General features: G+C 40.8%; 1 protein-coding gene and 1 non-coding gene across 2 annotated transcripts in view; both read right to left on the bottom strand.

Moving 5' to 3' along the window:
- kmt2d (lysine (K)-specific methyltransferase 2D) overlaps window positions 1-22767 on the bottom strand; it is a 165300-nt gene that overhangs the window by 104206 nt on the left and 38327 nt on the right. Inside the window, exons 2-12 of the mRNA XM_051924785.1 lie at window positions 18134-18196; window positions 13999-14110; window positions 11416-11651; window positions 10694-10803; window positions 10029-10191; window positions 8670-8841; window positions 8454-8568; window positions 8035-8201; window positions 7904-7959; window positions 3589-3669; window positions 2733-3505 (exon numbers count right to left, since the gene is read on the bottom strand). Of these exons, the coding sequence (XP_051780745.1) occupies window positions 2733-3505; window positions 3589-3669; window positions 7904-7959; window positions 8035-8201; window positions 8454-8568; window positions 8670-8841; window positions 10029-10191; window positions 10694-10803; window positions 11416-11651; window positions 13999-14110; window positions 18134-18182 (2034 nt within the window). The 5' untranslated portion in view covers window positions 18183-18196. The remainder of the gene's footprint in view (window positions 1-2732; window positions 3506-3588; window positions 3670-7903; window positions 7960-8034; window positions 8202-8453; window positions 8569-8669; window positions 8842-10028; window positions 10192-10693; window positions 10804-11415; window positions 11652-13998; window positions 14111-18133; window positions 18197-22767) is intronic.
- On the bottom strand, window positions 2551-2689 carry LOC114649758 (small Cajal body-specific RNA 3). Its single transcript, XR_003715905.1, has one exon. It is a non-coding gene; the product is annotated as a small Cajal body-specific RNA 3 (non-coding RNA).

The raw sequence follows: 22767 nt of genomic DNA, 5'->3' as shown, positions 1-22767 counted from the left end.
ATCACTGTGATGACCAGTACAATTTCTATGCTGTGGTGTGCTGGATTGTAACATCACTTCAAAAGAGGACCACCGAATCAACAGGCTAATTAAAAGGGCAGCCTCAGTTATGGGACACACACTGGACAAAACCCCCCAACCCCACCCCCGAGGTAGTAAGACAGGAGAGAATTAAGACAAAACTGAATGCCATTATGAATAATGCTGCACATCCTCGCAGGCAACAGCACTTAGCCACTCACTGGTGTTGTGAAACTGGGGAGTCCCGAAAGCACAGGCACCGAAATACGTTCAAGGGCTGCCCACTAGAAGGGGGGGAAAAAACACCATCAAAAACCCTAACTAGAAACCCAAAAGGGTCCCATGACACGCTAACACTGGGGACTTTCAGTCAACGAATTATTCAGCAAAAGTTTGTTAAGAAACACCAGTGGAGTCTTTTATAAGAAGAGTAACACGCCTGCATAATGCCTCACTGTGACAGCTAAGTCAGACGTATTTTCTTTATAATTTTGTTTTTTCTTTTTAGTTATTCTGATGTGTGTTCAGATCATAGTCTGCTTATATATTTATTTGCTTATTAACTCTTTTAGGGCGGATGTCGACTTTTGTCAACAGGAGGGGTTGAAGGCGAATGTCGACAAAAGTCGACATCCAGGGATAGGGGGCGACAATCAGCTGTTAATGGCGACAAATCTCACTGTCACGTCACAGGCATTCCCTCTGTGCTTGGAGGAATGCTAGACTCGTTGACTCGGCAAATAAACATCGCGTGTGCGTGAGTTGCGAAATGTAAACAAAGGCAAGATGGCACCGACATGTGAAAAGGCAGCGAAGCAAGTGCAGAAAAGAAAACAGTCGGCAGGCGATGTTTTGCGCATTATCGCGGAGTCGGACTCTTGATTTTTCAGAATCGGATTTTATTGGCAGTGATCAGGAGATCGAGCAAGAGAGTTAGAAGCAGGCATCAGCTGATCAGACACCAGCCGATGCTGCGCCAGCGGATCTGCTGCCAGTTGAGCGCCTTCGCGCAGCCGATGCATCTACGGCAAAGTTCGCATGGGATAAATACACAGACATTGATCCGTTGAGAGCCAATCTGGCTACCGGAGTTTACAAGACGGCATGGCTTGCTGTTGGACATGACAGATCACCAGCTGCTGTACTTCAGGCTGCTCTCTCCTGATGCTGCTTTTCAGCTACTGTCAGACGAGACAAACAGGTAGGCAGAGATTTTTTTTGAATCGCAGGCTGCGTTTGCATCGCATTCTTGTTTTTCAAAGTGGAAACCCACAACGAAAGACGAGATGAAGCACGCTGTGGCATTACAAATAGAGATGGGACAGAACTGGTGATATAACTTCAGGGAGCATTGGTCCAAACGTGTTTTGTCCCCTGGTGGCTTAGGTACGTGCTGCTGCAAAGTTTTATTCACTTCTGTAATAAACAGAAGCAAATCCCATGGGGTGAGCCAGGCTATAATGCTATACATAAAGTTCATAAAGTTTCATAAGATGAAAAGAGGTGACAATACGGTTTTCATGCAGGCAGAAAACTTGGTGGCAGTGGCATGGCACGATGGCAAATGGGTGACTTGTCTCTCTACAGTACACACTAACAATATATGTTAGAAAATGCAGCAACAGACAATTGAAAAATAGGCACCAAAGCAACACATATTGTAAGGAGTGCAATGTGGCAATGACTGAAATTGGCTGCTTTGAGCGAGATCAGACTTTGCTGTGTAAAATGTATGTGATATGTATGTAAAATCATAGAGTATGCAGGCTTATACAACATGCAAGACAGTAACATTTGTCAAAAGTAAATTTTTTTGTTGATTTGATGTGTTAAACAATTGCTTTGTGTTCTTTTTTAAAAATGTTAGTTTTTGGAAGAATATTCAGCCCTGGGAGAAAAGAAACAAAAAAAAAAAATTAGCCCTAAAAGAGTTAAAGAACTTCTGTAAATAGCCAAATTTCCCCAGGAACAAAACGTTTTATCTATTATTTTCCCATGTAAAATGAAAATATCCAACAATTTCATTAACCTGATTATTCCAATAAGCCAAGTTTTAAATCAAAAACATCTTTAAATCCAATCCTCAGCTTAAATATGCAAAATATGAACATACAAATTCACATTTTGTGGCTGTGCTCCAGAACGCCTCATTTTACCGACAGCATAGATCCTGTTTTGAGGCAGTGCAGTAGCTATTGGGCGCCATCTAGCAGTAAGACTGGCACAAGCAGGTACTGTATATTAGTTGTGCACAATGCCTACATTTATAAAGAAGCAGTATTGCCAGATGTACATAGAACAATGAAATGCATATGCCACAGAAAAGACATCAGAATACCCATTTGCAAAAATGATGATCATTCAGTCTAGCTGTCACAATCAGAGACTTACAGCTCTATACATGAATATCTGTACAGCAGAACCCCCCCCCCCCCCCCCAAATCCTATGGTGGCTTCACACTGAAAACTGATATCAAATGCATATGAAGAACTGATAAAATAGCTTACAGAACATGAAGATACAATGGACATGTAAGAAGGGGAACGACCCGGCCTCCATGCTCAAAGAAGCCAGACAGAAACCTTCTGCATTAATTTAGGGCAAAAATGGCAGCAGACAGCACTGCCTGCTAAGGCTGCCTGCTTAAAATGCATTTATTTGCCCAAAACAAACCAGACAGACACACCAACGCTACGGCAATCGCTCTTACCTGCTTCACTCGTGATCGGCCAGGGGAGTTCCTTCTCTTGGCTTTCTCGGCATCAAGCTTTGCAGAAGCAGAATCGAAGGGCATGGAGTCGTCCGTCTCTGTTAAGATAGAGTCTGAACATAATCGCCCATTCCCTCCCTCTCCAGTGGACACCAGGCCCAGCTCCATGGAAAGGGAATGTGAGTCCGGCTCACCGGGAGAGATGTTTGGTTCCGACTCAAGGAAGCCACTGCTGCTAGCATCCCCATGGCTCAGATTAGACATTTCATCTACAAAGTCAGGCTTCATGAGCAGACTTCCTCGCCTGCCCGCAGGGGAGCCTGGCTGCTCCGATTTTAGCTTATTCTCTGCTGCAAAGTCCTCGGTCTGAGACATCTTTTCACAGCTCTCTTCCTCTTCCTCCAGAGAGTCTGAGAAGAGAGCTCTTGATTCCGAACATGGAAGTGTCTCAGGGGTTACATGCTCCTCTAGGCCACCTGCCCCCGGCTCCGGAGTCCTAATGGCAACAGTGCTTTCTTCACAAGAGACATCTGCTTTGCTCTGGCTAGAGTCCATTTCTTCTTCTCCCTTGTGGTTTGGAATTGTCTGGGATTCCTCGGCATCAGGATCTCCTAACTGAACTGAAGTCTCAGGCTCAAGGGTGCCAGACAACTTGGTTTCTAGCTTATCTGTAGTAGAACCGGCATCAGTGCTTTGCAAACTGGCTGACTCAGTGCCACTCTCAGCCATTTGTTCTCCGGTTTGGAGGTCCTCCTTCAGTTTTTGAACATCCCCTGCAGACAAGAGAAGATAACAGTAGTCAACTACACAATACACTTGAGGAACAAGCCACTGACCACTGAAGAGTGTGAAATACCTGAGGATGGAGGGCTGTGTGGCTTCTCCAACTTGGCCATGGGCACTTCTGCAACTGTGCAGTCTTTCCCTGAAGCACATAAAGATCAATAAGGCAGATAGGAGAGGAACACTGGCATGTCAGAGCAGTCTTATGTCCTGTTAAAACTCGTTTCACTTGTATATAGCACCCTTGCAAGCACTTGGTTCAGTCCAGTTCAAACAAGACACATACTTCATAATTCTACGAACTGAATGAATTATTATTACTGAAAATGTTTCGATTCCAAGCATTTTGGGATCAAGGTGTACAACTAATAATTTTATCATGAATAAATTTAAATATGTTGTAATTCATGTGGGACTGAAAAGAAAAAAAAAATATCAATTTATTCGGCACACCCAATTAACTTATTTAGGAAATGGTGAGGCAGAAACATTACTTTTTTTTTTTTTTTTTAAAGCAACTGCAGAATGGTTTATGGATTAACTTTGCTCAATTTTAAGCCCTTAAGACCTTGTCACATTTTTTCTGTTGTTGCCTTCATTTATATATTATTAGGAAGTTGGAGGTAGTTAATAGTAAACTCCCATGATCACCAGTCGCGTAATGTGACATACCTTGCAACTCAGACCAACTAGTCACCCATACAAGTCGGAGGGGCAATTCTGTGCACAATTGAGAGAGGACAACCGATGAATGCTCATCTAGAAGTACAATGCATATAGTAGAGTGACAAACAATAAGGAACGCGAGTATTTTAGAGGAGATCATCGGTCTGATGTCTCATATTTTACATGCCACCACACAATGTATACAAAAAAGAAAATGGCGGCCGAGCTCTCCCCACCTTTTAACTCTTTATAGAAAACCAGTTCTGTCAGGCAGTATGCTATCTGTCAGAAAAAAGGGACAAGAACAACCGTGCTGGAAAGTGATTATGCAGTCGCTAAATTGACATGACTGACAATCACTGGGCATGTCAAACAGCATTGAGATCAGCAAATGCAGTCAGAAAGTCTGACATACTGCAGGACAAGGTGGGCATTGCCCATGTTGCTAGGCTTTAGTGGCACACCAGGTCTGTTAAGACAGCTGATTTAATGGGGTGCCGACATCCAGCTACACCGAACCCCCTGCTTCCATCTCAAATAAAGTTGCTGAAATGAAGTTTGTACCAATCTCAACCTGTACGTCATCCGGTAACAAAGGTAGTCAACTCTGATTTATAAAAGGTGCCAAATGGACAAAGGTCCAAACAAAGATCTATAATTCAGCAATTGCAACTTTGGTGGATAAAACAGCACGCCTATGAGAATGAACTCATTTTGTAATGGGAAGTGACTGATTCAATCACAATAGGTTACACAATCCTTCAAAAATGAACACATCTTCAGATGGAAAACTCTCTTAAGTATTCCCCCCAAAAAATGAACGCTTGCACTCTCTGAGACGTAAAAGCAGATGAGCCGCTGCCTTCCCTTGGGAGCTGACAATCTCTTCTCTGTGTGGACCTGAAAGCCGAGATTCATTCTGCCAAGCCAAGCTCAGTGATTTCAGTGATTGAGCCTAGTCCGAGAAGCAGCCATTACTTCAAGAAGGGAACTTCAGCACATACAGTTTTGTGCCATAAATAGTAATGCTTTTCCCTATGAAGCTGCAAAAAACCTACTTGAGAAAACAAAACAGCACGCTGCAGACAAAGGACCGTGTCACAAAGAGAGTGCACTCCAAAAGAAGAATCGTACACTTGGACCCAGAGCAACAATTGGACATCATCATTAAAGGATTGGTATCGTAAAACTGTTTATCTTTACCAAGAAAAATTAAAACTCTAAATACCAAGTAAACAGACAGCCTTTTCTATGTTATGTCTCATCTGTTTAACATGCTGTCCCACAGATGGCATTTCACCATTTATTATAATAAGTGTGCATCAATTAGCTTGATACAAGTCTAATGGTCAAAGACAGTCTGTGACAACAGGGGAAGGGAAGGATAATAAAGTATGAGCATAACAGGATTTATCTAATTAATTAGCCACATAGCAGAAGGCAAAACTGATAATTAACCAAGTTAAAATCTCCTACCCTAAAGACTAGAAGACATGTACAGTGATCCCTCGCTATATCGCGCTTTGCGGCTTCACTCTATCGCGGGTTTTATATGTAAGCATATTTAAATATATATCGCGGATTTTTTGCTGGTTCGCGGATTTCTGAGGACAATGGGTCTTTTAATTTCTGGTACATGCTTCCTCAGTTGGTTTGCCCAGTTGATTTCATACAAGGGACGCTATTGGCAGATGGCTGAGAAGCTACCCAACTTACTTTCTCTCTCTCTCTCTCTATTGCGCTGACGTAGGGGGGTGTGAGCAGGGGGGCTGTTCGCACACCTAGACGATAGGGACGCTCGTCTAAAAATGCTGAAAGATTATCTTCACGTTGCTACCTTCTGTGTGCAGCTGCTTCCTGAAGCGACATGCTGCACGGTGCTTCGCATACTTAAAAGCTCAAAGGGCACGTATTGATTTTTGACTTTGTTTTTCTCTGGCTCTCTCTCTCTCTCCCTGCTCCTGACGGAGGGGGTGTGAGCTGCCGCCTTCAACAGCTTTGTACCGACGGTGCTTTGCATACTTAAAAGCCAAACAGCCCTATTGATTTTTGACTGCTTGCTTTGTTCTCTCTCTCTCTCCTGACGCGCACTCCTTTGAAAAGGAAGATATGTTTGCATTCTTTTAATTGTGAGACAGAACTGTCATCTCTGTCTTGTCATGGACCACAGTTTAAACTTTTGAAAAAGAGACAAATGTTTGTTTGCAGTGTTTGAATAACGTTCCTGTCTCTCTACAACCTCCTGTGTTTCTGCGCAAATCTGTGACCCAAGCATGACAATATAAAAATAACCATATAAACATATGGTTTCTACTTCGCGGATTTTCTTATTTCGCAGGTGGCTCTGGAACGCAACCCCCGCGATGGAGGAGGGATTACTGTAATCTGAAATCATCTTAAAAGAAGCAAGAGAGCTTCTGCAATTAAGAGAAACCTTTTATTAATTCGGTTTAACTTGTTTTTGTTCATATATCAGGCATTTATTATACATCAAATGTACATGTATTACAGGTAAAGTTTTTTTGTGCATATACTAGGGGGCTTTGCCCCACCCCCAGGGCGCACTAAGCACCAGCCACTTCGCGTCTCTGCCTTTCGCATTGTGAAGAGGGGGGCTGAGCGCAAACGCTAAGGAGATGAGGTCACTCCTCCGAAACCCCCTCTTAAATGGTGATACAATGGGAAACAAATTTTTTTTTACCTCCTCTATGCTCGATCAGCTGGCTTGCTGCTGCTTGTGCCGTGCTGCGTGATCTGCATGTCTCGCAGCGCTTCAAACATTTAAAAGCCTGTACAGCAGCTGTCCTCCTTGTCTCGCGGAACGTTAAAGTGTCTCCAAGAAAATGATTTTTTTTTTGTATAATAGAGAGACTTTGTTAGTGGACAAGTGTTAGAATTGTACTTTATTGTAATTTTATGGCCCCAGAACAAAAAGATAATAAAACAAATCACATTCATAACCAAACTGGAATTGGAAGGGGTAATTCTTTAACATGCAGCTTATACACAGCTGAGTTACAAACAGAAGGCATCGGTCAATTTTAATGACATAAAAATCTGTAATTGTTACTGGCCCTAAATATCCTAATTTCAACATCTCCAAGCAAAACCACTGAATGCCCAACCTGGACTGAATTCAGAGTTGGCCTATTATGTGGTAATGAGTTTAATATTAATTGTTATATGCAGGAAGTCAATATATTAGATAGTTAGTTAAAATGGGGTGTGCCGATAATTGAAAGAGCACTTTACAAGGAGGAGTCACAGAGAAACCAGAAAGGACTTGAAAAACATTAATCCCATCATGAATTATCCAATATATCACAGATTATATTATCACTTTATAATTGATTATCATCAAAATTAATACGTTAAAGTGTTCAACTACCATTGGAATAAGTCTCAGAAATTTCTTAACAAAAGATGCCAAAGGATAGTTTTACAACCTTTGTATTTCTCTTCTGTGTCTTAAAATAGGCCTGAATGTAGAGTGTGGCCTACACTGCTAGAAATATGAAAGACTTTTCTAAGGCTGAACCAGGGTCTACATGTGTCAGCAGACGCCTTTCTCACTTTTCTTCCATGGGTACCTGCCAGCTCTGTTAACGATGGACATTGCCATAATTGGAACCCGGGACTCACAGTGAACTTATTTCAAACATTCACTGGGTGTCCTTTGTATGTAAATGTGCTAATGCCGCAGGTTCAAGAGACATACTTACCAAGTTCCACTGGATTTTCCTTTTCCTGGATTCCCTCTTCTTTCCCAGGCGATGAACTGGAATTACAAATATGTAACATCAGTCACTCTGCAGAATAACACGTCGAATGTAGTGCAGTTAATAATGCTTACCCCTGGCAGGCCTCACAGCGTTCGTTGGAGGACTGCTTGCCACAGCTTGCACATAAAGAGCTAGGCTGTTGGTGGCAGCTCTCACAAAGGGAGTAGTTTTCGTACCAGACGACCCCACAATGTGGAGATGACCCTCGACTTCCACACTTGCTGCAAACACGACAATTCTGAAGATAAAACAATTAGTCACTTAAACTCATGCCAAGAAACTGCTACACAGTAACCACCCTATCGAACAGGAAACTGACATACATAAATGAGGAGTAAGCCCAAAGATCTCAGGGTTACACTCTTACTGAGTTTTGTCCATAAATGGGAGAATATGTGGACAACACTACTCAGGGTATAAGAGCGCATAACTATGGGGTTATATAACTGAAACATGTGCTGTACAATAGCCAGCTGGAAAACGCACTAACCTTGCATTTCCAGGTATCTACAGGTAAGGAATCCATTACTGGCTGCAGACAAAACGTGTGGTAACCTTTGTCACAGGCATCACACACGAGCATCATGGAGTCCTCCCCTGGTTGCCTGTAAAAAATTATTAAAATCAGAGAAGAGCACACAAAGAATGCAATGTACATTTCAGCATTTCCTATGACACACTTGATGCTCTTCTCTTAGTAACTCACCGACACGTCTGACACACTTTGCATTCCGGGCACTGCCACCCTGAACGCTTAAGTGGTGTTGCGCTGATCTCCAGGCAGGCCCCGTGATAGTGATGTCCACAACTTGTACAGAACAGAAGATCCAAGAGATCTCCAGGTGAGTCACACACAGCACAGCGTGCATCCTCTTTGGCTGTAGGAGAAAAGCAGAAAACAGCAAAACTCAGAGAGAAGTGATGAAGGACAAGAGAAGTCCAGAGTGTTCAGCACAGCTAAGTCACACATTCAAACTATTCCCTGGTTAGTAATCTGTGCTTGGATCAAGTACTTATGAAAGCTTTCAATTATCGAGAAAAAAAAAAAAAAAACACGATGGAATTCATCACATTTCAATGCTTCCAACATTAGAGAGCGGACAGGGCTTCATTTTCAAACTGTGGAACTAAGCCTTATTTATCAAGTAGATTATTTGAAAAGTCTGAATGATGAAATAAACTCCCCATTCAAAATAACCTCTCCCAGTGCAACAAAGCTGACCCCCTGTGAGGCAAGGGAGGAGCCCTTGAGCATGTTCTCAGCTAACGCCCTATTGCACCTAGGGAAAGGTGCTACAGATGTCACCACAACCAGGTGCTGAAGGAAATAGCAAGTACCATCTCATCAGGGCTGGGGAGAAGCCAAGGGAACAGTCGAAAGCAACATCTGTGCTCACTGGGAGAGCACCACACTGGCAATTAAAAGCTGACCTTGGCAGGCAACCTAATTTATGGGTGAGTGCCCCATGTACCACGCTCAGGCCAGACATGGTCCTACTGACAGAAGCAACAAAGCAGGTGGTTTTGTTAGAGCTCACAGTACCCTGTGAAGAACAGATGGAGGTCTTTTGAGAGGAAGTACCAGAAATTGGTAAATGAATGCCACAGGTAGGTGGTGTGTGCAGAGAGGCTGAGATGCTAAGGTGTGAGGCATACCAGGCACACAAAAAAGAGACACCAGAGTTAAAGTTATTAAACCATAATGGATATGGTTTAAGAGGACAACTGCTGCTTAACAACAAGCTGATCTACTCAAGCAGGGTCACCTGGGTGTGGGTGTTTGATGTCAAAAGACCCAGAACACCTTATGACTCCAGATACATCACTGATGAGGAGGTGAAGTGCATCAGCACATTCATTTTGTGAACTGAACGACAGCCTTCTCTAAATCAGTTAAAAGTTTTTTTCGAACCAAGTGATAATTGTGTGTTGACACTTCGGCATCTCAATTGGAAGGTTTCAACAATGAAGGAAATGTACAGCTGTGTAGGCGTTGAATTTACATATATAAGAAAGATAAAGCGCTAAAACTGACAGCCAGGTTTCAAGTCAAAGCTTCCATTACCCATATCCACTGCCTTATCCAGGTGGCTGGGACACAGCAGTGTTAACAGCTTCATGGACTGGAAAGACCCACTTGCTGCTGAACAGGGAAAATGATAGAAATGCTGACACCCCTCAGAACGGCACCGGATGGTGGCACCAAGCCGTTTACAGTATTCACATCGCTGCAACAAGAAGACAAGGATGCTTGGTTAATAGTGCAAAGGGAAGAACAGCATATTTGGACTTGATACCAACTCCTTATTATCGGGGAGCAGTAGCAGCAAAAACACACTTTTGTAACAATGATTCTGCTTTCACCTGCAAAAAACTTGTAGTTTGTTGCACTGGCCATGTAAGAATTTATGTTCAGACACTTCATCGCACTATTAGTTTCAGTTCATTTCACAGGCCATAAGGTATGGCGGTACAGGAAGTCAATACTTTTACTCCATAATTTCTCTCATTTTTAATGTAATTCTAAATCAGTTGGCAACACAGACATAAATTGGACCTTCAAATGAAAGTTTTGATTTATAGTTCTTGATGGACAATTTCAGTAAATCACTATATGAAATAAAGCTATCAATGTGTTTATCAGTGGCGTTCACTATTTTAGACCAGTCCGTATTAAAGGTGGCAATGCTCAACCAGGGTTTATGAAGCTAGGTCACTGGTGTCTCTCACCTGTTGGATCCCTGAGATGACCGCCTTATCCACTCCTACAAGACCCTGGTTGCCATCAAGTTGAACACCATATGACCAGGCTGCACACCACTGATGTGCCCAGCAATGTCCTGATGAAAAGGAAAAATAAATAAAGTCAACTGAAATGTTGGCTTTAGTTCAAAATGTGGAACAAAGGGATACCAGATCTCATCCAGATGTGTAACTCTGGGGTCCATGTGGAAGGAGCTACAGTAGATAAATTGACAAATGGCAGAACAGGATTTACACAACATATACAAATAAAGACATCAAACTTGCACAAGCTTTATCTGTCAACCCTTCGGTAGAATGAGAGGATTTATATCCAGTTCAGGCCCAGACTTCTAAATAAGAACACAGCAGCCTACACTCGGTTTGCCCACAAAGAATGTTCCACATATCAAGCAGGTAACCAGATATGGTGATATTTATTAATCCAGAGGGTCATCTTCCAGTAACAAACAATTCATTGTTTAAACTGGTTACTGCTGTTTTTATCTATGAACAAAGAGGTCATTAGATACTGGAGAATTCACAAGGGTGATTTGCTTGTGTTCTCCTGAATATGTCAGGAATGAATGGCAGCTCCTATAGGATTGTCCTCCTGTTTTCACAGGCCCAAACATCTAAGGTTCATTTTATTTAACACACGCATCTCTGTGTAAAGATATCCACAGTATTTAATCCCAAATACCACCTACCTGACTTTTCAAACACTGAAGCCACCGGGACAGCTTCTGCAAAGCCAATTTGGGACAGATCATCTGTGGGGATGTTAGCGGAATCCTCCTTGCCGTGATGTTGTTCAGAGGCTGCCTGGTCACTTTCATCCAGTAAAGGGAAATTCTTATCGGAAGGATCAAACCTCCGTAGCTCCCTCTGACCATGTAAGCTCCAGCTGCCACAGTTGCACAATGCACAACACTGTGATTTAGCCCTGAAACATAAATGAATATAAATTAAGAGTTAAAACACAGAATTATTAGGTTACAGTCAAAACTGGAAATGTTTACCATTTAAAAAAATGGAACATTTTGAAAAGAACAGGTATTTCAAAATGCATTGCTTGCCTGTTGTTACTTGTACAAGGTATCCAAAACCATGTTGAGTTCTGAAGATATGAAAGTTGCTCATTTCATCTAAGCTACTGGGCAAAACATCTACAGAACCCTGCATGAAGAAATATTTCCTAACACATGAGTAAAATGTACACTTGTGGTGAAAAGCTTCCATGTACTCATATTAACAGACATGTATGCCAGGGAAGTATTCGGCTTTCAATGATTTCTTCAACTGTTCTTCTTCTGTAGAGCTTTAATCAATCATGGGTTTTCTGAAACCATCAGAGTCAAAATGATTCACACCTAAAACATGGTTAAATGTCCTTAGTGTGTTTCACTTCTATCAGATGCTTCTGGTAAAATTCTAGTTGGATATTTGACCACGCCACTTGGCAGAATTCAACCAAATTAGTTGGTTACCTGGCTTAGACCTACCATTTAAGCACAGTCCACATATTTTCAATAGGGTTGAGGTCAGGACTTTGCCAAGGTCTTTCCAAATCCTTAACATTAGCCTGATTTAGCCATTCCAAAACCTTCTCTGATGTTTGTTTAGGGTCATAATCTTGTTGGAACACTAAAATGTGTTTAAGGTTGAAGATATGCTGAAGAATTGCTCGCTGGTGTTTTGCCAGCTTCCAGTTCATAGTAGACCAGCTTCTTGGTGGTTCTTGGATTGCATCTGAGCATCCAGATCAATGTTCACTCAGCTGACGGCGACAGTTTGGAGCTGTGGTCACTTTGCCATGGTCTGGAAGAAGACCCATACAACTTGTACTTACAAAAAACGGTTTAAACTTGGAGAAGGAAGTTGTTTAGAAATGCATCCAGCAGACATTCCTGATTTGTGTAAATTTATATTCCTCTCTCATTTCTGCACAGAGTTCCTTGGACTTTCCCATTGTAATGTGTGTTGGTCAATGGCCCATCCTTCAGACGAGATGTAAAACCGAGGTCCTGACTCTCTATGGTCAGAAAAAGGTCCCTGAGCATGTTTTGTAAAGAATGGGGTGTTTCTATGTATTCTGGCTAAATTGACCAACAAGGCCTGGTCTTTCTGGCATCCTAATCATCCCTAGTCTCCAACTGGCTAACTATCTTTCCCACCCCTTCACTACTACGGCTAATGTGTGGTGAAGGTACTGGCACAAAATGGCTCCCCAATCTCTATGTATAGTTCTTTTGAGTGTCTTGAAAAGCACTATATAAATGCAATGTTGTCTTCTTTTATTGAAACACAGAGAAGCTACCAGTTATAGTCAATCATGGTCTCTAACAAGCAGTTAAGAGACACCAAGTTAACAAATATGTAAAAACTTTATGTACCTCCTAAGCTTTGAAGGTGTATGTACACTTTTGACCCTGAATGTATAATTATGACCCTATGATGGTTTTAGAAAACCAACAATAAATTAAAACTTGTGTACTTTATTGGATTTTTGTTTTGTAATGAAGATGTATGTTGTAGAGATATTCTGCCACAGAAAAAGAACAGTTGTAGAAATCATTGCAGTGGATGAAAATCATACCACAACCATAAGTATAACTAACAATCATCTCTGTACAATGATTTTTTAAAGGACATTCTAGAATAATACTTGCCTAACTCAGTCAATTTATAGATTTTAAAAAGCTCCATCACATCTCTTAATCTAACTTTCTTTAAAATGAAATAATTCAATCATTCATCAATGCCTTCGATGCTGTAGTCTCGGCATTTACCAAGTCAGTCTTTTAAGGAATTTCCCCACACAGGTTTATGTTCTTCTAAAAATGAGACCAAAAACGCAAAGCATTCCTAATGTGGCTTCTCAAGTACATAAGCTGACATCGAGAGAAATGTGTACTGACACCAGGTCCAGAGAGTACAGCCGCTATTGCAAAAAAATATATAACAAGCACAAAATGTGTATGTAAGATTATAATACCAGGGCATAGCACAAAGCCTTAAAAAAATATTACAAAAACAAAAAATGGGGCCACAGAGAACAGCAGGCCAGCACTAAATAAAGGGCTTGGTGTGATTCATCAAGCAGAAGGAGAAACTCCAAAATATTCCCACACTCTTCCTGCAGCCCATCCATTGTCGTGTCACCTCCTCTGATGCTCACTGCCCCACAATGTCTTTCCATCTAGAACCTCAAAAGGAAATGCCACCTACTCCATCTGCTGAGCACACACAGCAGGGCCAATAACAAGTAACAAGAGAACATAATACCATACCATGACTGGCTGGGAGGTGGTGCGGGTTCTGCCTGGGTCTTTACACTCTCAGCCGGTGGCTCGGGGTCGCCTTCGGCAGAAGATGTCGTCTCTGGGAGTCCACCATCATCAGCTAAAAGGAGAATTAATGAGAAATATAATTTAAAATTATTCTACAAACTCAAAATACAAATGTCACTCTCTCAGGTGTGTCCTCCCCTTATTTACAGTCAAAACCAAGTGCTTGCAACCTACTGGTAACTATCTGTCAAAGGGTAGATGGCAACCTGTAACAGGAATCTCCAACAGCTGCAAATATGAATGCTTCAATTAAGTCAGGAAAAAACTGTGCTGTATAAAGAAGAAGAAAAAAAAAAAAAAGACTCTTCTATGAAGGACATGTAGAGGTTTACAATTATTCCAATTCCAATCTGTTCTTTTAAACAGCACTTCCACTTACAAGCACAAGATCCTAAGAATCTGGACAAAGAAGAGGCGGCCATTTCATCATTTCGACTGTTTAACTAACAGCGATGCCATCGGGTGTTGAATCTTCTGCATGACAGAATGGGGGAATTCTGCCCGATGAAACAACAAATGGGATTATATGGACTTGCAGGGGATTTCAACAAAGGGTTTATAAAGAGTGATGCAATTTTTTTTTTTTAAACTTTTCTTCCTTTACTGTCATTTTGGTGCGAGTTCAGACCAAAGTGTGTGTTTATATTTATATATTTATTAACCTACTTACTTATATAAATATGTATATGCGATTTATTTATTTAATTTATTTAAAGAGCTTCTGTACAAAGCCAAATATCCCCCGGGATCAAATGAAGTTCTATCCATCTTATACATGAAATAATGACAATAAAGGCTTCTAAATTCTATCATGGACAACCTGATTTATCTTCACATGCACACACCACCAATTGATTCATTGGAATGTTCTATAGTAGCTATAAAATAAATACTGCTTAGCATCAATAGCAAAAATAAAAATTCAAACATTTTTGCCATTTACAAAATACCAAGATAATTACAGATATTTGAATTTACATAAACACTTTTATAACGATACACTTTTCAAGTCAGGCTTGTCAGAAATTTACTTTGTCAGGTTTGTAATGCTTGCTGTTAAGATTTATGTTTGGAGAAGACATTTGCTGGGTAATAACACTAACAGCTAATAGCAAAATTCAAGACATAAGCTTGTTAACACTTGAAGAGTAATATTTAATGTAAAAATTAACATTAATTTAAATTAAGTCAAGTCACAAACACCTGTTCTTTTAATTTTACAAATCATTCCCTCTTATTTGCCCCGCCTCTAAGACTATTTCAGAAATTTAATAACCTTTAAATTGAGAGGTTTGATATTGCAGAATTCCTAACCCAGCCACAGGGGATGCACACACCAGTGTGTTTCTTTATGCCAGTCCCAACCCGGATAAATGGGGAGGGTTACGTCAGGAAGGGCATCCGGTGTAAAATTTTACCAAATCAATATGCGAACAATAACACAAATTTCCATACCAGATCGGTCGAGCTCCGGGTTAACAACAACTGACACCAGTACTGTTAGCCAACAGGGTGCTGCCGGAAATTGAGCTACTGTTGGCCGACGAAGAAGGAGAAGACAGGAGGAGAAGTGTCTGGAGGCAGGAAGAGAGGAGGAAGGTAAAGAGTGGAACTGAGGGTAGGAAATTTGAATGTTGGCAGTATGACTGGTAAGGGGAGAGAGTTAGCAGATATGATGGAGAGAAGGAAGGTTGATATATTGTGCGTGAAGAGACTAAACGGAAGGAGAGTAAGGCCAGGTGGATCGGAGGGGGATTCAAATTGTTCTATCATGGTGTGGATAGGAGGAGAAATGGAGTAGGAGTTATTCTGAAGGAACCGTATATCAAGAGTGTTTTGGAGGTGAAAAGAGTGTCTGGCAGAGTAATGATTATGAAGCTGGAAATTGGAGGTGATGATGATGAATGTTGTTAGTACATATGCACCGCAAGTTGAGTGTGAAATGGGTGAGAAAGAGAAGATTACTGGAGTGAGTTGGTTGAAATGATGAACAGTGTACCCAAGGGACAGAGAGTGGTGATTGGAACAGATTTCATTGGGTATGTTGGTGAACGGAACAGAGGAGACGAGGAGGTGATGGGTAGGTATGGTGTCAAGGAGAGGAATGAAGGTGGTCAGAGGATAGTGGATTTTGCCAAAAGGATGGACATGGCTGTGGTGAATACATATTTTAAGAAGAGGGAGGAACATAGGGTTACATACAAGAGTGGAGGAAGATGCACACAGGTAGATTACATCCTATGCAGAAGAGTTGATCTGAAGGAGATTCAAGACTGCAAAGTGGTGGCAGGGGTAACTGTATTGAAACAGCATAGGATGGTGGTCTGTAGGATGACGTTGGAGATCAAGCAGAGGAAGAGAGTGAGGGCAGAGCCAAAGATCAAATGGTGGAAGTTGAAAAAGGAAGACTGTAAGGTTGAGTTTAGGGAGGAGGTGAGACAGGCACTGGGTGGCAGTGAAGAGTTACCAGACAGATGGGAAACTACAGCAGAGGTAGTAAGGGTGACAACAAGAAGGGTGCTTGGCGTGACATCTGGAAAGAGGAAGGAGGAAAAGGAAACCTGGTGGTGGAATGAGTAAATACAGGAGAGTATACAGAGGAAGAGGATGGCAAAGAAGAAGTGGGATAGTCATAGAGATGCAGAAAGTAGACAAGAGTACAAGGAGATAAGGTGCAAGGTGAAGAGAGAGGTGGCGAAGGCTAAAGAAAAGGTGTACGATGAGTTGTATGAGAGGTTGGACACTAAGGAGGGAGAAAAGGACCTGTACCAATTGGCTAGATAGGGGGACCGAGCTGGGAAAGATGTGCAGCAGGTTAGGGTAATCTATACTAATAAAAGGCAAAGCCCTCACTGACTACATACATACACTATATATACACTAGGGGTCTCCGCCCCCTGCTCATTTCACTTGCCCACACCTGGGTTTGGTTAACCGGATATACAATTTTAAGAGATGGCTATTTTCATGGGAATTGTTACATATTCGTTATTTTCACTTTTACTTTAAAACTTAAATAAAAACAATATTTGGAATTAACTTTTCTTCAAGATCGCATTGAATTTTGATTCCGTGACAATGCAACGTATAACTGCCAATGAGTGAATATTGTTTCTTTCCCTCTAATAAATAAAACTACTTTTTCGAACGTTTGTCCATGCTCTTTCTTCTTCGCTTAGTCATTGACATGTCATCTAGAACGTATAAAATTTTTGTCCTGATAAAATTTATAAGAGATGAGAGCACAGAAAGTGTGTCTGACAAACGCATTCACACGACTGGGGTTAAATGACCATGGTCTTTGTTTGAAAATAGCTGTAAGTAGGGCGTGACTTGAAAGAATCTCATGTTAAAAGTCTCCATCTCACGGGACTTCATACTGCAGCAACGTTTTTGGAATCTTAATTCTTCCTGGCAACACAAAAAGACGATCTACGAGTCTTTGACTTAAAGTTTGAATCGAACAATATATTCGATTTCTTTTTGCGGTTCTGTTATTTCACCAAGTAATAATTTATTTGTTTGTGCTAATGCGATCTTTGCTATCTTTTTTTTGAGACTTTCGAATGTTCATACTTCCATTATCTCTAACCTGCTACGCGGGCGGAGTAAAAGGTTTGAATGATGTTTGATGTTTGATTTTTCTAATTCATCTGCAAGCCTTTCTGTAAACATGTTTTCACTTCGTCATTATGGGTTATTGAATACAGACGGATAAGCAAAAAAGCTACATTTGTCCATTTTAAATTAAATCAATAACAAAGCATGCGTAAAGGGTTGTGAAGATTTTGTGAATCCACTCTATGTGCATACACCAATATAGTAAGTAGTATTGACACTTTACACTCACTCCTTTTAATTAATAATTAAGGTAAATTAAACCATATAAAAAGTTTTTAATCACAGACAACAAAATTCCAAGTACATAGTCTACAGATTCCGACAAACTGAGAATTGTAGCAACTTGGTCATACAAATGATCATCGTCTAGAATGGGACAGGTGACATTAACAGGCACACTACAGGATGAAGTAGCTGGACTAGGAAGCCAGTTTTGAAGAAACAGCTAACTCACCTGAGGTCTCAGAGTCATTTTCCTCTCCATTTGATTTGTTTTCTTCCATTCCTTTCTCTGGACCTATTCAGGGGAAAAAAAAATATGTTTATTAATTTTGTTTGCTTTTAATCAAGTCTATTTTCCATTGTTCATCATGGACAGGTATTAATAATATAGCACAATTGGAAAGAGGGAGTATAATGGATATCCAGAATGAGAGAGTGCTGCAATAGAGTATTTGTCTCATCCTCATCCCTGACAGGCTCTACACCCCTGTATATCAGTCACAAAGAATGGCTTGAAATATAAAAAGGGAACCAAAGTTAACATATTACATCATCATTTCTAAATTGCCACCTAATACAGTGGAACCTCGGGTCACGAACATCTCTGAAAACGTGCAAATCGGGTTACAACCAAAAAGTTTGCCAAACCTTTGCATCTGTTCACGACCACACACAACTCGACTCATGCAAGGTTAGTTTTCTTGGTTGTTTATGGTTAGTTTTTTTTTATAAATTACAGATTTTTCAAATGTTCATTTTTTTCCCTGTGCTTAAAACTCATTTAAAAAAAAAAAAAAAGCGTTTACAGCGAGCGGTTTATAAGGCTATTGGCGTGAACTCTTGCAATGTTAGTTTTCTCTGTTCAAGGCTTTCTCCGTGTTATTCAATGTTTTTACATTTAGTTTACTATTACACTGTGCATTCTATGGTATAATTAACTATTGTTGTGCTTAAAAATCTTTAAAAAAATATATTTACATTCAGCTCATAAGGTCTGGAACGGATTAATTGTATTTATATACAATCCTATGGGGGGGGGGGGGACTGCTTCGGGTCATGACCAAATCGGGTTGCAACCAGAGTTTTGGAACGAATTACGGTCGTGACCCGAGGTTCCACTGTATATTTAAGCAATAGATTTCCAAACCTGCACTGCCCATGTGAAACAAGTGAGCTAAGTTCATTTCTGATTTGACTCCACTGACAGGACACAGCCAGCTCTGTTGAATGTAAACCTCTCCATATACTGACCCTCACCATGTGTGTGTGTGTGTGTGTGTGTGTGTGTGTGTGTGTGTGTGTGTGAAGTCATCACGCACAAGGTTTCTAGAAGAACACTTGACTTAGATCAATGAAATCAAAGAAAAAAAAAAATTGAAATTTACCAATCAGGAAAGGAATACAAAGCCATTTCTAAGACGCCACAGTGACAGCCATTATCTATAAATGGTGAATTTTTGGGACAGGAAAAGCCGGCCTGCCAAAATTACCCCAAATGCACAGCGGTGACTGTCACAAAGGAACCCTGAACAACATCGTCTCTAGCCTTAGTAGAATTACATTTCAAGACTCCACGATAAGAAACCTTTGCTTTGCAAGAGAAATTACCCATTTCATCATGCACTGGCAAAACAAACAAACACCTGAATGAATCCCGAAGCCTTTGGGAATAATGTCCTGCAGATAAGCAAAAAAAAAAAAAAACTATATCTACCATTTGACAGTAAAATCATCAGAACTATAATAAAACAGGAGTGTGCTAGAGTGATGGTGTGGGGATGCTTTGCTCAGTTAGGACCTGAACGACTTTCCATGATTAAAGGAAGCAAGGATTGTGTATTTGACCAGAATATTCTTAAGGTTTGCCTGTGACCTGAAGTGTAATCTGTTTAAATCTACAACTAAATGGCTTAGAAGAAAACAAAAGTTCAAGTTATGAAGTACTTGTCAAAATCCTGACTCAAACCAAACAGAGATGAGGAAACAACCCATTTACACTCACAAATCAACTTAAGCGTTTGAATTACAGTAGCTCTGCATAGAAGAGTGGGCTAATATTGCTTAAAAATGTTATGACAGATGTATAAATTATAGGAAGAGTGTACTTAGGTTAAATTTTTTGCAGCAATAACCATAAGTGTTGAAGCTATGGGGGGTGATGACATTTTTACATGAGTGGTAGGGGTGTTGGATAACTTTGTCCCTTAAATAAAGAAAGTTATGCTTTAAAAACTGTTTTGTGAGTTCACTTGAGTTCCTCTTCTCCAACACTGCATTTTGTTTAAAGGACTGAGGGCATTCATCGTGTAAAACAGCATTTCCCAAATCATGGGCTGTGATGGCATCTCAGGTGGGCCATGGCTGACCCTGAACAAAATACCAGTGCTCCGACAATCTCACTCAATTCACAGTGACGGCATCACAGGTGGATCGCAGTTGACTCCAGAAAAAAACCCCACTCTCTGGTTTGACTCTGGATGACCCAACCAACCCTCATCCTGACAATTGTGCTCAATTCACCAAGGAGGAAAAGCTTTGATAAATCACGCTCGATTTATCTAATGCTCTGGTGATCATGCAGGACCCAAGCGCTTTGACAATCGTGCTCAGTTCACCAAGGGGGACCACTTTCACTCCCATGGCTCAGACGACTGCTCTTAATTCACTAAGTGTATACCAGACCAACCACAGCCCCTTCAACGCATGGTCTCATGCAGATACTGTGAGCTTTGCCTCCTTTTACAACACTAAGGAACTTTACACTGGTGCTCTAGCCTTCCATAGATCCCCACACTTGTGGTCACACTCATGCTAAAATAATAATAAATTTTATTTAAGTAGCGCTTTCATACACTCAAGGACACTTTACAATTCAATAAAACACATTAACAAGACAGTAGAAGTTACATACACGAAAACGAATAATACTCATTGAAAAGATGCGTTTTTAACAGGAGTTGGAAATAATAGGATGATAAATTGGACTGGACCGCCAATACTGATGCTCTGTGCATGAAAGGACAGAGCCAACTATACTTTCTTAGAAGGCTGGCGTCCTTCAACATCTGCAATAAGATGCTGCAGATGTTCAATCAGACAGTTGTGGCGAGCGCCCTCTTCTACGTGGTGGTGTGCTGGGGAGGCAGCATAAAGAAGAGGGACACCTCACGCCTGGACAAAATGGTGAGGAAGGCAGGCTCTATTGTAGGGTTGGAGCTGGACAGTTTGATAACCATGGCAGAGCGATGGGCGCTGAGCAGACTCCTCTCAATCATGGAGAATCCACTGCATCCACTGAACAGGATCATCTCCAGACAGAGGAGCAGCTTCAGCGACAGACTGCTGTCACCATCCTGCTCCACTGACAGACTGAGGAGATCGTTCCTCCCCCACACTATGCAACTCTTCAATTCCACCCAGGCGGGTAAACGTTATTATACTGTAAAAAGTTACTGTCTGTTATACCTGCATTGTTATCACTCTTTAATTTAATATTGTTATTATCAGTATGCTGCTCCTGAAGTATGTGAATTTCCCCTTCGGGATTAATAAAGTATCTATCTATCTATCTATCTAACTAATAGATTTTGCCTGCAAGGCTGAAGCTGAAAAATTTAAAGGAGGATTGGAGATTGGGGAGAAAGTGGATATACACAAACTGCCCTTAATCAGCAACTTGAATGACCACGTACAGCATTGTTCTTTGAAATTTTAAACACTGCACTGTATATTTCTTATTGATCCTCACAATTTTCTTTTCCCGGCCTATATCCAATCATACTTATGGCTAGCACATTGTACGGTTTGACCTTATACAGCTGTGGTCGACTTTTTGGCACCGTTTCATTTTATCATGTCCAACATCTCTTGGGGATGGTGTAAAAAAGTAAGTAGTGAAACTGCTTTGGTCTGCATACTCATTTGTTTAAAACAGAGCAGCAGAGGATTAAACAAGAACAAGAAGGAAATTGTGGAAATATTAGAAAAACAAGGTAATTCCCGGAACCCTTTTGAATAATTCAAATAAGTTTGATTAGAAGAACTTGATTCTCCATGCTGTAAATTTTGGCTGATCTGTGATAAACTGCACGTGTTCACATAACATGTAAATATAACGATTAACCAATGAATGATAGCTTTAATGCATGGTGACGTTTATGTGTAGCTGATAGCTGGTGAAACGAGCTGCCCACTTCCATAAGAACTGCTGACTTCCTCAATGGCTTTCAGAAGCGTTTGCCGACTCTCCCGTTCTGTGAATTTGTCTGACTGATACTGCCTTTGTTAGGTTTTTGTAATTAGTTTGTATTTTGTTCTAAGCTCTTCACATGTGGCAATCCATTCTGAAACTTTGTTCCAAAACCATCCCGCACACCAGGCTGATGTTTACTCGATTACTTTGATGACTTTGGTAAGTCACTTTGCATAAAAGTGTCTGCTAAGTGAAAAACAGTAAAATGTAAAAACTGCCCTCTTTGTTCCTTGAAGACAAGGGAGCTGTCTGAAACCATCAGAATAACTAAGAATACAAAACATGAAAATTCAAAAGAGTAATGTTCTACAGACTTCCGATGCTCATGGAACTGTTCAGAACCTCCTAGAGTATGGTAGGAACAGGAAAAGTGACCAAAGTCATCTTTTAAAGTTGAAGCAAAATGCTGAAGGTTAAAAAAATTAAACCCACGCCACATCCAAAGATCTTCAAGCTCACCTGGAGTGACTACACTGAGAAGGGCTTTATGAGCAAAGGCCAAGCAGAAACCCCACAGTTCAAAAACAAACATAAAAAGGCACAACTATCACTGCCCAAATTCATTTATAGCACACGGTGGCTGCAGGTTTTAATTCTAACCTTTTTTCTTCATT

This window comes from Erpetoichthys calabaricus, chromosome 3 (genome assembly GCF_900747795.2).
Source record: "Erpetoichthys calabaricus chromosome 3, fErpCal1.3, whole genome shotgun sequence".
NCBI classification, from domain to species: Eukaryota; Metazoa; Chordata; class Cladistia; order Polypteriformes; family Polypteridae; genus Erpetoichthys; species Erpetoichthys calabaricus.
Note: the sequence above shows the minus strand (reverse complement) of the source record. Positions and strands in the feature narration are given on the sequence as shown.